This window comes from Sorex fumeus, unplaced genomic scaffold, assembly GCF_029834395.1.
Source record: "Sorex fumeus unplaced genomic scaffold, SorFum_2.1 ptg000037l, whole genome shotgun sequence".
Taxonomy (NCBI): domain Eukaryota; kingdom Metazoa; phylum Chordata; class Mammalia; order Eulipotyphla; family Soricidae; genus Sorex; species Sorex fumeus.
Genome location: NW_026606094.1, coordinates 71,187,158 through 71,201,843, shown reverse-complemented (window position 1 = coordinate 71,201,843; position 14,686 = coordinate 71,187,158). Strand labels below are relative to the sequence as shown.

Below are 14,686 nucleotides of genomic sequence, written 5' to 3'. Positions count from 1 at the left end.
AGGATGAGATTCCAGGATGAGCCAGGAAGTCAAGGCTGAGAGTTAATGTTCTAGAAGCTTGGTTCCCAAGTAGGACTTGCAGATCTAGCTTCACCACAAACTAGCTTTGGGACTTCCTAGACCCTATTTGTCTTACTTTTACACTGGACTATATAACACAACCTCCAAAGTTCCTTTTCACTGTGAACTTACACTGAAATTTAAAATTAATCAAGGGGCCAGTCTTCTGCCCCCGCGCCTGACTGTCCTCGCTCGCCGGGACCCCTTGGAGGGGAGCGGGTTGAGCTTTCCTCCCTGCCCGACCAGGGCTCCGGCAGCCAAAGACCTCCAAGACCAGCCACCACTATGCTGAGACCACTCTCCGCACACATGAAGGTACTGGCAGAGGGACAAAGTCACGCGGGTTCTGGGGCCGAGATCTCCAAGCCTAGTCGGATTGGGGCCGAGCATCCTCCACCCAGATCCTCCAAATTCCAGTAGGCGGGGGTCACACCCACCAACTGGCCCCCTGGCGCCGTGTAATCCCATCAGCGGCCAAGACTCAGAGACTATAAAAACCAGCTCCCGGAAGAGAAGAGTGCAGTCTTCTGCCCCCGTGCCTGACTGTCCTCGCTCGCTGGGACCCCTTGGAGGGGAGCGGGTTGAGCTTTCCTCCCCACCCAGACCAGGGCTCCGGCAGCCAAAGACCTCCAGGACCAGCCACCACCATGCTGAGACCACTCTCCGCACACCTGAAGGTACTGGCAGAGGGACAAAGCCATGCGGGTTCCGGGGCCGAGATCTCCAAGCCTTCTTGTCAAGCCTGTCATAATAAGACATCTTATTATGACATCTTATTATCTCATTCCTACTTTGGACAAACTGGCAGGTTACCGAATGTAGCCTACCTACAGGGCAGAGTCTGGCAAACTCCCCTTGGCGTACCCAATATGCCAAATACCAGTAACAATGATGGGTCTCATTCTCCTAAAGAGCCTTGAATATATTCTCAGGGCTAGGATGAAGGAGACGTTACTGGGGCCTGCTCAAGGCAATCGATGAATAACAGGATGATTTGTGATTTCGTGAAGGGGCCAGAGAGATAAGACAGTGGGTAGGTTGCTTCCCCTGTGCAAAGCTGATCGAGGTTCCATTCCCAGCACCTCATTTACTCCCCAGAGCACCACCAAGAGTGATTTCTGAATAAGAGCCATGAACAACCACTGAGTATCACCAGATGTAGTCTAAAAACAAAAAATTTAAAAAATTCAATCAATCAGACTTAAGGGAGAAAAAATTTCATAGGTAAGAATTGTATATCACAACTGTATATCACCAGACTCCTATAATTCCAAGTACTCTATGCTATAACTTTAGTTGTAAACTAATAAATACATACTTGCCACTTGAAGATGGAGAATCTAGGAATCTCACTGGTAATAAGTTAATAGACTCTCACAAGTTTTTGAACTCCATCAAGAAAATCAACTGAATGCAAAGTAGTGCTATTCTTTATCCTTGTGTTCTCTGCCCCGTATCATTTGAACAGTTTTCAGAAACTGTTTTCAGTACAGTGAAAAACGATTCAGCCCTCATTTTGCAAGTCTACTCTGGTTAGTTGGTTGTTGGTTTTTGGGCCACAACCAACAGTGCTCAGGGCCTACTCCTGGCTCTGTGCTCAGAGATCATTCAAGATAGTGCTTGAGTATCATAAGTGGTGCTGCGATCAAACCAGGGTTTCTCATGGGAGTTGATTCTTAAGGCCAGGCATCCACAAGCTCAATTTTACAGGAGTTCTCTCTAGAGAGCAATGATCTGGCAATTCCTCCCAGTTCATAGCATGAGTGAGAATAAGCTTTGATCAGACTGAATAGATGTCTAGAAACCATCGTAAGCACAACTATGTTACTGCAACAACTACATGAATAATGTGCATGATAGTTCAGCCTTAAACATGGATGTCAGGAAGCTTCAAAATCAAGATACACACACACACACACACACACACACACACCAACACCACACACATACACATACATATACACATCCTTTATATTACAAGTGGGGAAAATGCAATCTTTGCTATTAGAAACAGTCTGCTCCAGTTTTAGCTCCTCAATTTCAAGTTCCAGTACTTTCTCTGTATCTATTTCTTCAGATGCAAAAATGAATAGAACGTTTACCTCAGAGAAATGTCATATAACTAGAACAATATGTGGCAGCCACTCGGTATTATTAGTTGTTTTTACAGCTAAGTAAGCATTCCCCCAAACATTGCTTCAGGAATGACAACCGCGTGGGATGAACTGAATATTGCTATATTTTGTTTGCAGCCAAGAGAGCAAAGGTGCAGACATATTAACAGTAGGAGATGAGGGAAGGGCAGAGAACTGGAATCTGATGAACAAGCAAGGTGACCAGGTCTATGGGAGGTGATGTTGCTCTCACCTCTTTCCAATGTTTGCTCAAGAAATGAGCTGCCACATCCTCAGGCTGCAGTGAGGTATTTATTTAAGGTGCAAAAAGATCAACATCACTAAAACTCAGATAGGTGGCTGCAGGGCTCAGTTAACTCTATGGCTTAACTACCTGTATAAAAAGTTTAGGGTCCTCAGTTGAGGGCTGCAGAGGCCAGGTAATTGGTCTAAGGAGCCTGCTTAAGGGCTGCAGGCCTTTGAGGGCTTCAGAACCTCAGCTATGAGTTCAGAAGAACTGATTAAGAGATTAAGTTTCTGAATTTTTCTGCTTCCAAGTCTACATCTCTTCCCAGTGCTTCTAAAAAAGACACAGTTCTAAAAGCGAACAGTTCACAGGTACAGACTGTTTCTCAGGACCTAGAGGATTCTGTCAGGGAACTGGTATTCAACCTTGCTCAGCCCCAAGGCCAGCCACGTCCAGGATGATTGGCAGCCAGAACAATGAAGAAGTGAGTGCTCAGCCCCAGGAATCTAATCAATGAAACTTCTGGCCTGAGATTATTATGACATTTGAAATATGACTATTAATTCAATGTATTTATTAGAGAATGCCTATGAGAAGTTAGACACTGGATGGTTTAAAACAATATTTTATACTGTTGGGGTTTTATTGTATGTGGACTGGGGCTGGACGACTTTGACAAGCCACACTGTCATAGTATGGCAATGCTGTAATTAGATGGTACTGTCAAATCATGGTGCAAAAATTAGCCCTTGCAAGAGTATTCGATGAATGATAATAGGAAAAGGACAGGTGATGTGTGTATGCAGCTAGTGGATGGGTTTCCCTGAGTTTGGAGCTGAAAATGTTGTATCACCACTTGCCAACGCAGATGCCAGGCCTTTAGCCTCAGGCCCAGTGCACAGTCATTGTGTGAGGCTAGTGTACTCCCGGGTTTTCCTCTGGACTTTCTTTTGGGGGCACTGGGGGCAGGGGCGGGGTGGTGGTGGTGGGCCTCACCCGGCAGTGCTCATGGCTTCCTCCTGGTGCTGTGCTCAGGGATCACTCCTGGAGGTATTTGGGGACTATTGGTGGTGCTGGGGGTCCAATCAGGGTTTGTTATCTGCAGCAGCAACACCTTAGTCCCTGCACTCCCTTTCTGATCCCTTCCTTTATACTTTAAAACAACTTCTAAATAGAAATTCCACCCACATAATAACAGGTAAGAAAAATATAGGAAAAGGAGGGAGAGACAGACAGACAGACAGAGACAGAGACAAGAGACACAGACAGAGAGACAGAGACACACCGAGAGAGAGAGAGAGAGAGAGAGAGAGAGAGAGAGAGAGAGCCACCATTCATTTTTTCAGGAGTCATGAAGCTTGAATACATTTATAAAAGATAAATGATAAGTGAGTGATTGATGGGTTCTATTAATCATATGTCTATCATTATGCCAGTCTCTCTTTCTTCATATTTCTCTTGGCAGGAATCTTGATTTTCTGGCAGAAAATGCTTCCAAAACTCACATATGTGAAGTTGCTCATGTATAAGTTTCCCAACACCACTGTCCAGCTCCATCACCAGTATTCAAGTCCAGGAGGTCCTGTAGAGCAGCAGACGGCCCTCAGCAGGCTGCCACCAGCCAGGCTTAGAGAACGCTCTGCCCCATCACCTCTCACACCAAGTGGCCTCAGAAACTGTCCTGGCTCGCGTCTCCTTAAAGTGAACAAACACTGGATCATTTGAAACGCTCTATGTGTTTGGTGGGCAGAGAGAGAGAGAGAGAGAGAGAGGTGGATAGGGCATTTTAGCTAAAGTTTGCACTTCAGGCCCTTGTCAAACTCTGCAAACATAGTTTTAATCAAGAAGAATGTCCACTTCTTACATATGCTGTCATGGAGCTCATGCGGGTTCTCACAATTGGACAGCAAAAATCTAATCACTGAAAATGAGGTATGGAGAGGTGTGCAGAAAGCAAGGAACAATATTCCTCATCTAAGTGAAAGAGTTCTCTCCAGGCATTCATTGCAGCTTTTCCATTTTTTTAAAAACCATACTGTGCACGTGTATGATTTAAAATAACATACGTAATCAATTCTTCCTACTTCTCCAGGTGACTATGAAATTGAATGACCAGTAGTCGTTCAAAAAAAAAGACAAATTATATCCTAACACATAACTATATGCTTCTGAAAAATCCAAATACCTAAAAGATTGCTCATGTGGATATCTATTGTAGTAAAGACTCCCTGTTTTGCTTTATTACAATCATTGGGTTCCTAATGGCACACATATGAGTCCAAGAAACATCATTACAGTACTGTTTTGTCTTCTACATCTAGGAATATGAAAGATTGGTACATATCTCTGCTGTGACCCTTCATAATGAGTAATGAAAATTGCTATTTATCACTTCTAGGATCAACCCAGTGTGACAGCAGAAAATAGCATTATTTACCTGGCCCACATTACACTTGTATAGAGTCTGCAGAAATAAATCCCTCAATCTATTTCAGGAATGTTCTTTACCCAATTAAGATTTAGATGATTCTACACATGACACTGATTTTTACTTTCTTCCATTTCCATTTAAATCTAAAAATCTATGTCTATCTCATTTCCATAAAACAGTGTGTTTATGTTCTCAAAATCTTCACAATTCTTCTCTAGAAGTCCCTTTAATATTCAATTTTAGGCTTGTTCAATTATGGGAGCACATCCTATCACTTCTTTATTACTTTATGTGAGTTGATATTTTTTACCATGAAATTACCAAATTTGGTAATCACATTTAAATATCTATGATTATTAGAAGACTATTTTGCAAATCAACCATTGTTCATCCCAGAATATAATCAAGTATCACAAACTAGATTAAAAGATTAAGGATAGGGATTTTTTTAAATAATAAAGGTAATCAAACCTTCCTGCCAATCTAGGTGATTGTGAAACTTAATTACCAGCACCTATCATTAAAACAAAGGCAAAGCAATTTATTTTACATGTAATTGAATATTACAGAAGACAATTTTTCACGTGTTCTCAGAAAATTTATTTGAAAATTAATTTAAACATGATTAGTTCATTTGTTATGTCTCTATTGGTAATGTAGAATAAATGGCACACTTGGGTGATATAGTTCAGCTACCCATAAGAATATAGTCTCAGAAAACTCAGATAACTTTGAGCTTAATCCTGAGTAAATTATTAGATCTTTACTCTCTGAGCAAACACACCAAATCTAAGCCTCCCAAGGCCACTCCTCTAAAAAGAGCAGAAGGCCAGAGGTCATTTGAGTTCACCTCTATATGCTGGACACTGAGGAATACACTGCTTCTTTTACAAATATTGAATATGCCCTCAGCTTCTCTGAGCAGTTTCATCAAACCCAATCACTAACTGAACAGAAACAGAATGTCATACATCAGCAGCAAGTGACCTGGCAGCTCTGTGCATGATGCTACTCATGGGCCAATAAGCATGAGTCCAGAGAAGAGGCTGGACCAAGCTGAAGAATCAATCACCCCCAACAAAAGAAGACTAAGGTTGGTCCTTGAACATCCCTTTCTTTGGCCTTTGCCACAGCTCTTCGTCTTCCTTAAATGTCTTTCCCATTCTCTGCTTTCTGGAAGAAAATCTATGCATTCTTCAAGGCTCAATTCATATGTCACTTCCACTAAGTGTTCTAAACTAAGGCAACCACTCTCTTCCCAGCACTCAAACAGGAATATAGATTGATATTGCTTGTCCATATCCACTGTAGGCTGGAAGGTGAGAAAAGGGATCTTAGTTCGTCTTTTTATTCCAAACACATGGGACTGGGCCTGAAATGTAAAAGACACTCAAGAGATCAGAGAGATAGTACAAAGGCAAAGATGCGTGTCTTGCATGTGGTCACCCCCTGCTTCAATCCCTGGTCTACATGGTCCCGGAGCATCGACCCACAGCTTATCTGGGTTTGGGTCTGGAGTTCCCTACACAGCCCCTCTTCCTCAGTTCTTGCTGTAGAACCTCAGCCCAGAGAGCAACCCCAGCACCATCTGAGCCTCCAATTTAAAAAAAAATTCTCTAAAAGATACTTGACCCAACAACCGCTTACTTAGCAGAGTTGAAACCTTAAGACCAACTGCAACACACAACACAAGGTGGAGATTGTTTTTGTGTTCATCTTAGGCTGCATTGGGCTGAAGCAGTAGCACAGTGGGAAAGGCATTTGCCTTGCAAGCAGCTGGCTAGGATTTGATTCCCGGCATCCCATATAGTCCCGCAAGCAGCGTCAGGAGTAATTCCTGAGTGCAGAACCAAGAGTAAGCCCTGTGCATCATCGGGTGTGACCCAAAAAGTGAAAAATAAAAGCGATATATAAAATAAAATAAAAATAAGCTTAGGCTGCATTAAAGACTGAGCCAATGAGAGACAGAGAAAGAGAGAGAGAGAGAAGGAGAGAGAGAGAGAGCTTTCCTGTGCATGCCTCAGAACAAACTTTATCCACATCAAACACTAATTAACTGACTATCTGTGTAAAACGTCCGTCCTGCCCACATTATCGCAGCTAGTCACTATGAAGAAGTAGGTTCTATGACTATCTCTAGTCTTATTTACAAGTGGAGAAACTGAGGCCTGGAGATGATGAATATATCGCTCTGAGTTCCCAAGCGCGGTGGCATCAATCTCAAAGTACTTTGGAACTGGAAGAAATCCTGTGGTTGTCTATCTTGCTTAACCCTCTCAAAACTGAGGTTTAAAATTTTACTGCTAGGCACAAAATAGGTTCTAGAAGGTGGTGATGAATGAATTGAAGGAGTATCTAATTTCTCCAACCCAGGCCTATGACTGGGAGAACCCATCTGCAGCCACAAACAGGCTCTATTCTTTCCTGCCCAACACCTCTCACAGGTGTGAATTGCTTGTGTCATCTGAATTATTCATGATCTACATGATAGCAAATGTGCTTAAAAAGAGAATTAAGGGCTCCGATATTTTCCAGACAAAGGGTCTGATTGATTGGTGAATTAGTCAATGTAAGCTCGAGGGTAGGTTGTTTCTCACCAAATATTGTAACCATGTCCTTATAAAAAATAAAATTCAGCTTTCATTTAGTGAAATCCCAGGTTCAATAAAGATGTCAGGTTGTAGTAACTAAAGAAGGAAAAAGAGTCATCCCAAGCATCTTCATCTTATCAGCAAAACAATTACCATCATCTCAAACCCATCTACTATGTTGCTTCGAACCCAACTATTCTTGCTAAGACTGAGTCTGGCTTTTCAAACAGGTTTCTTGAACTGCATCAAAATGTGAACATTCTGTTGTCTCCAGCCTCAGAAATTTATGCATCAGTAAATCATGGGATAATACTGCCTTCTGGTTTGCTCCCCATTCTTCCTTAGCGTCCTCACCTCTCCCCCATCAGCTCTTTTTCTAATGGGCAGCTTTCTGGAAGGGATAACCATATGCTAATCATAAGCCACTATCACTATATTTTAAATTCAACGTTAGTCAACCAAAATGAATTGAAAAGAAGCAGCAGTGGTTTGAGAGTACTAAAAATAAGTGGTAGCATTTGCTGAGTTCTCAGAATTAAAACCACAGGCGGTCAACTTGTTGCAGCTCTTAATAAGACATGACTGTTCTGCCCCATTGGCTGCAACTACCAGAAACTTGAAGTGTGTCGGTACCTGGAAACCTAACAACACTGTGCTTTTCATTAGTGAGTGATCTAGATTGGAAGTGCCATTTCTCTGGAACTAAAGCTGCCAAAAAAGATAAGAGATGCTTTTCAAGGGACCGCCTTGAGCCACATCACACTTGCACCTTGCACTTTTGATTTAATTTGTCACACATCTATGGACATGGTTCCTTTGTGCCTGGCTCGCTATCCAACGCCTCCATCAAGGTGTGCCTTGGCTTAAATGGGTGGGTAATCACAAAAAAAAAAAAAGACAGGCAATATGGTTTAATGCATTATTAATCTATTGAGCTCTCCATTAGGATTTCCAGACCTTCTTGACATCTGAATACTCCGGACTTCACTTAAATGTCTCAATAGTTATCCCTTTTGGGTTTGTCATTCAAGTTTTCAATGGTTAGTGGGATAGAGGAATTCAGCCTTCATGCATCACTCTGATTAGCAGCCTGTCATACTCAGAAACCAATGGCTCTTCACCTATTGATTCCTACTCCTTCCGATTCATTAACATTTTTTTCTCTTCAACTAGACCCACTGAGTATTTTTTGTAATAAATAAATAAATAATAACTGAAAGAAACCCTCTCTTTGCCCGCTGCACTTTAAGAAAAAGCTATGGCAGAGAAGTAAAATTCTAGAGAACATTATTTAAAAAAAAAAGAAGATCAAGCTCTCAGAAAAACCACACACACGTAAACACACAAATTGCCAGAAACTGAGCTGTTGCCCTAGTCCTATAACTTGCTTGAATCGGGACCAGGCACAGAATCCCCCCGCCGTGGCTTCTATCTCAAACCCCTGCCCCAAGCTTGCGTCTCCCTCCCGGAGCTAATTTCTGAAACAAACAAAGAAAATCAAGACCGCAAGGAGCGCGGGTTTGCTCCCCTATGCTAGGAATTTGGGCGTCCGGCGCCGCGGGCACCGCACTGCCAGCGGATCCAGGCGCCCGGCGCCCCCCTCCCATTCCGCGCCCCGCCAGCCCAGGTTCCAGCTGCGCCCGCAAAGTGCGAGCTCTCGCGCCCCGCTCGCTTCGCTGCTCGCCCGCTGCGCCCCAGTCTCCCCAAGCCCGCGTCCGCACCCCGGGTGTGCAGCCGCGGCGCTGCCAGCCGGGTGCTGTCAGATGTCAGACGCGGAGGTGCCGCGGGCACCCCGAGCGAGCGGCAGCGCGGACGCCTGTCCCCGCTGCCCCGAGGGCGGCCGGGGCGGCCACAAGTAGGCTAGGTGCCACCCGGGGGCCGGGGCGCGGGCAAGGGGCGAGAGCGCGAGCGCCGCAGCCGCGCCCGACGGGCTGCATGCAACTCACCGGAGGACACGGACGAGCCGGACAGGCTGGAGTTGCTGGACGCTGCCATCTCGGGCGGCGCGCGCGTCGCTGCTCGCTCAGCCCCGCAGTGGGCGCCGCCGCCGCTGCCCGGGTCCGGCCGCTTGCAGCCGCCGCGGCCCCCAGCCCATGGCAAAGTCCTGGGGACGCGCCGCCAGCACCAGCCTCCGGACTCTGCCTGCACTTCCTGCTCCACCAGATGACGCGCTGCTGCCGCCGCTATTTATTTGTGGTTTCCGTCCCTCTCGGCGCCTCTGCACGCCTTTCGGCGGGGATCGGGGCTGCCTGGGCTCCGAGGGGGGCCGAGGGCTGGGCCCGGGGCGCACGCACCGCGCCTGCCGCCGAGCCCCCGAGCGGCGCTGCCCTGGTCGCGGCTCGCCCCGCCAGCGCCCTGCACCCTCCCGGGCGACACTTCCAGCGGCCCGGGCACCGGGAGCGGGAGACAGACAGACAGTGCGACCTCCCCCTCCCTCCCTCCCTTCCAACTCCGCTCGCGCGCGCACACAAAGGAAGGAGACGCGGGAGCTCGGGGCTGGCTCCTGCCGCCGCCGGCTTGACAGCTCCGGAGACCCCGGCTGCAGGCGGAGACTAGGGACTGCCGGGGCGGGGTCCGCTGGCCGTGGGGGAGCCGGCCCTCGGGGGGCTGCCCAGGCCACCGGGGGGCGCGGGGCTAGCGAGGCGGCCGCGCACAGCGCGGCTCGAAAAGCTGCCAGGCGACGGGGCGGGGAGCCCGGAAAGGTCGACAGCGGGGCTGGCTGGCAGAGGCGCTCGGCCGGGCTGTGGGGCAGAGAGCCAACCCGGGTGGTGGAATCCACAGGGCAAAGTGAGGTGACGAAGGACACGGGGCTAGGCGTCAGAGGAACCCAAGTGCCCAAGAGGCTGCGGAGCTCTCCTTCCACCACCCCCCACCCCCAAACTGTCCTTTGTTGCTTAGGAGCTGATGGTCCCTGCCCTGGGAGAAGAGGTGCGTTTCCTAAAACACCCGCAAAACAACCCCGCAAAGCCCAATCCACCTGCAGCGAAGTGCCCCAGTCACGAAGGTGCGTGACGGGGCCACGGCGGTTTTTGAGATTGCCCTTCAAAGAAAAAGAGATGTGCCAACATGCCATCAGGCCCACACAAAGCCCAGTGGCAGAAAGCGGTTCTCCGACTGCGCCTCGCAAAGGATCCTCACAAAAGGCTAAGACTTGGCAGCAAGTGAGGCTGAGTTCTGGCAGAGCATGGAACTGCTCAGGTGTGGCAGAGAAACGGGCTCCAGTAAGGGTGTGTTCCGGGCCCCTGTACTTAAACCTAAATTAATTTCATTGCAAGGAACCAACAGTCGGATTTTTTAAGTCTATTTCACGCTCCCAGTAGGGTAATAGGTTCTTTCAATCCTGAAGCAACAGAAAACGGTGATACGTGAACAGAAATGGTGAGATCAAAGCAGAAGGCAAACATTAAAGGAATGAAAGTACTCTCATTATGTAGCAAAGTGGAAAGTGTTCACATCGGGGGAGTTCAATTGTTAAAAAACATGGTTAAAAGGCCAGAGTCAATTAAAAAATTATCAGGAGCAACATAGGAATAGCAGGCAATCCTAGGGGGCCTCTCCCTGTCAACCAAGAGTGAATAATACGTGTAGAATGGACATAAATATGCACCCACGCTGCATTTTCTTGTTGATTAAGACTATTTTTTTTAATTCTCTCCAGGATGTCTTCTCTGGTGTGTCTTCAGACTAGGGCTTTTTTAAAGCAAATTGCCACTGGCAGAATAGCGCGGATGGATGGGGAGTGTTCCTGACTCCCGCTTTCTGTGGAACTAGACACACCCCTGCCGCTGTAAGCAGACCCAAGCATTCCTCTCCTGCCCCACTTTTCTGGACTTTTTCTTCTTTTGTCAGTACAGACTAATCTGGAGCTCTCTAGGGATATGTAGCCCAACGCAAGCTTCACCTGCCCATGAAAATGGTTGCCCAGAGTTTTGCTGATTCCAGGCAGTATCGCCTTGTTCCACTGGTAATCTAAGTATCTCTCCAGACCTGATGGGCTGTTGGACCTTGCTATCTGTCTCCTAATGCTGTTATTGTTGTCTGGGCTTGAGAAAGAGAGCAACTGGGTTCAAACTCTGCGACTGATACTATGTGGTCTTGAGCAACCCACTCAAGACCACATGAGACTCATAAGCCTCAGTTTCTCCACTTGCAACCCAAATTCTGAAACACTCAGGAGCTGTAGAGATTAAATGAGATGGCACGTTAATGCCACCATGCACCTGTCACTTGGATGCCACACAGTAGACACATCATGTTCTAGATGTGATTGTGAATTGTTCACTTGAGAGATTGAACTTGTGCCTTGAGCCACCCTTGAGCTCTCCATGGCATCTAGAGATCAGCAGTGATGTGCTTTACTGGGAAGTGCTAAATCTTCAGCCCAAGGTGTATACCCTCCTTGTCCCAAATTAATAAGCAACAGGTTTCAGTATGTAGTTCCTGAGAAGATGTCAGTATCTATTCCTAGTTTGGATAATACCTATCTTGGAATCCTTTAGTCACCAGTGGACAGTGTAAAGTACGGCCCTCTGAAGTGGAATGCCCTCATTGATCAGATTAAGAAACAGAGGGTAATACATTCGGAGTTAAAACACTTAATGCCTGAAAGTCTGTTATTAAAAGCTTTTGTAAAAAGCTTGGTGCCGAGGTTATTTTGCTGTTGTTTTTGTTGCGGGGGGGGGGGTCATACCTGGTAATATTCAGGGTTTACTGCTGGCGCTGTGCTCAGGAATCACTCCTAATATGATATAGGGGCCCAAAAGGGGTACAGGGTAATAGAACCCAGATTGGAATGTGCAAGGCACACTCCTCACCTGCTGTATTGTGTTTCTGGCTTCTAAATTAAAAAAAATTTTTTAAAGAAAAGTTGCAGAGGGTACTTCCTGTGAACACATCACATAAAGGACCCAGTGTTGCACAGAAGTAGAATAGGATGGTGATGAACTATTTTTCCCTTCTGGTCTGGAATCCAGAGAATGGGCATGAGACTGACTAACATATTTGCTGAGTATAAGTGGCATGGCTGAGTGACGTAGTAGGTTGAAAGGAGGTAGACAGTAACTCTGAGGACTATTATTTTGAAAAACATGTAGAAAATTCCAGGTTCTGAAATAAAACCAGAAAGTAGCTCAATAATTCGAACGGTTAAAGCCACAATCACCAGAGCACTCAGCAGGCTTGATAGCACATTGCTATTTTTCTTAGATTCAAAGGCCTAATGGTTCTCTGATCCTTGGAAAAAATGAGTATTAGTAATGTACTGGAGATAGCTGAGTCAGGATGCTACTCCTCTTACTTCATTCAGAGGCGCAGGGTTCTGGGGTCCTCCTAAATGTTTCTCTGAATGAAACAATTTAAAAATCAATTTATATATTTTATTCATTTATTAATTCTAGGCAATTCCTGATTGCCTATAGGAAGGAAAATATTGGTATTATAAAGGTCTTAGGTGGGTTTGAAAAGTAGGATTTAAAAAAATATTTCTGGGGTCTGGAGCGATAGCACAGTGGGTAGGGCATTTGCCTTGCACATGGCCAACCTGGGTTCGATTCCCAGTATCACATATGGTCCCCGGAGTACCGCCAGGAGTGATTTCTGAATTCATGAGCCAGGCGTAACCCCTGTGCCTTGCAGGGTGTGACCCAAAAAGCACCCCCCCAAAAAATATTTCTGTATCTTCTGGGCCAGTGAGATAGTACATTGGATAGGGTGCATGCCTTGCACAGAGCCAACTTGGGTTCAATCCCCAACACCCCTTTCAAACCTGCACCATTTTCATGCTGGGCCCCTTTCATACCATGCTCCTGCCTCCCCCCAGTTCCTTCCTGCTGGGCATCTTCCCTAGACAAAGATTCAAGTAAAAATCATCTCACTGGAAAGACTTCCTTAACTCCCAAACAGGTACCAGCTCTTGTCTCATATTCCTGAATTCCTGTAGTCCTTTCTGGATATACCTCCCAACTGTTTCCTTTCCTTAAAATATTATTTCTATTAGTATAGAGTACTAGGGACTTAGCTTTACTACATGTTATAGCCCCGATTCCTACCATTTAAACTCCAGGGCTATCCCACTACACAAAACACCTCTCTCCTCACTCCCTCTCCTCCTTTCTCCTCCCACAACCACCATAGTTTTTGCCCTTTCTGCAAGTCCATCCACTTTAATGACATATTCCAGAGAAAGAAGGTGTGGTATGTGTTCTCTGTCTTGCTTAAATAGTAGGTTTGGGGTATATTCTAGCCCTAGTCTATAAAGATTTTCTCTGGGGCAGACTGGGCAGGGGAGCAGGACTCTTTTCTGGCCAGCTTTTGTTCCCTCAACCAGGGTCTCACACAGTAGGTGTTCAGTAGGTAGTTCTTAAATTAGTGAGTAAACTCAGGAATGAATGAAGTCCTAAGAGGCTTTCATGCATGCCAATTATTTGTCACAGGAGTAACTGTGACCACAGAGCAAGGAGAAAACGAGGAAGATATTTTGAGCAGAAAAAGAAGTTGATGCACAGGTGACAATATTAGTTTGCTGTGGCCAAGAAAACCTGAAACGGTGAAAACATAAGAAGAAACTGTTGATGGAGCAGAAACCCCCCACATAGGCAGCTGCAGTGTGTGTAATTTGCTGTTTCCAGAATAGCTGTGTTACTGTAATTTGTTTATTTTTGCTCAACTGTTCTTTTGAAGTTTCAAAGCAGACATGGAAACACGGCTAGGCAAGCCGAGTGTGACGGCTGAGGCTGGAAATAGGCCCCAGGTCTCAGGCACTCTGGGGTGTCTCTTTGTCAAGGTCGTTCCTTTTCTCTGCTAAGCACTCTTCTCTGAAAGAAATATTCCTGACTCTCACGATGAATCGAGGGGCCAAGCATTCACAGGAGAACAGTCGGACTATTTGTCAACTAGCCTTAAGTATTTTATGGCAAATAACATACTGGACCCGGGAAATTGGCCCTTTTGCCATCAATTTCTCAGCATTGATATCAGCTGTGTGTCGTGAGGAATTATTTCCCTTTGTAATTTAAACTGTGCTTCCAATACAAGGATGCCTGGTCCTGCCAAAGGAATGAGTGGCTTTTTGGAGAGATGTCAGGTGTCACTAGAGGGGCACACTGGGGAGACCTATTTCCCTCCAGCCGGTCAGATGGGTCAGCATGGGGTGGGTGAGCAGGTAGCAGCCCTGCCTATGAACAAAAGAAGTCCACACCTGGGGTGCAGACAAAGGCAGGTTGCCTCTGCTACCCAATTCCTCGTT

General features: G+C 46.1%; 1 protein-coding gene across 2 annotated transcripts in view; it reads right to left on the bottom strand.

The window, feature by feature from the left end:
- CHN2 (chimerin 2) overlaps positions 1 to 9,851 on the bottom strand; it is a 344,324-nt gene extending 334,473 nt beyond the window's left edge. The window contains exon 1 of one of the 2 annotated variants that reach the window (XM_056117938.1): positions 9,390 to 9,851. In XM_056117938.1, coding sequence (XP_055973913.1) covers positions 9,390 to 9,438 — 49 coding nt within the window. In that variant the 5' untranslated portion in view covers positions 9,439 to 9,851. The remainder of the gene's footprint in view (positions 1 to 9,389) is intronic. The other variant, XM_056117939.1, reaches the window with a different exon arrangement.
- Positions 9,852 to 14,686: the final 4,835 nt, after the last annotated feature.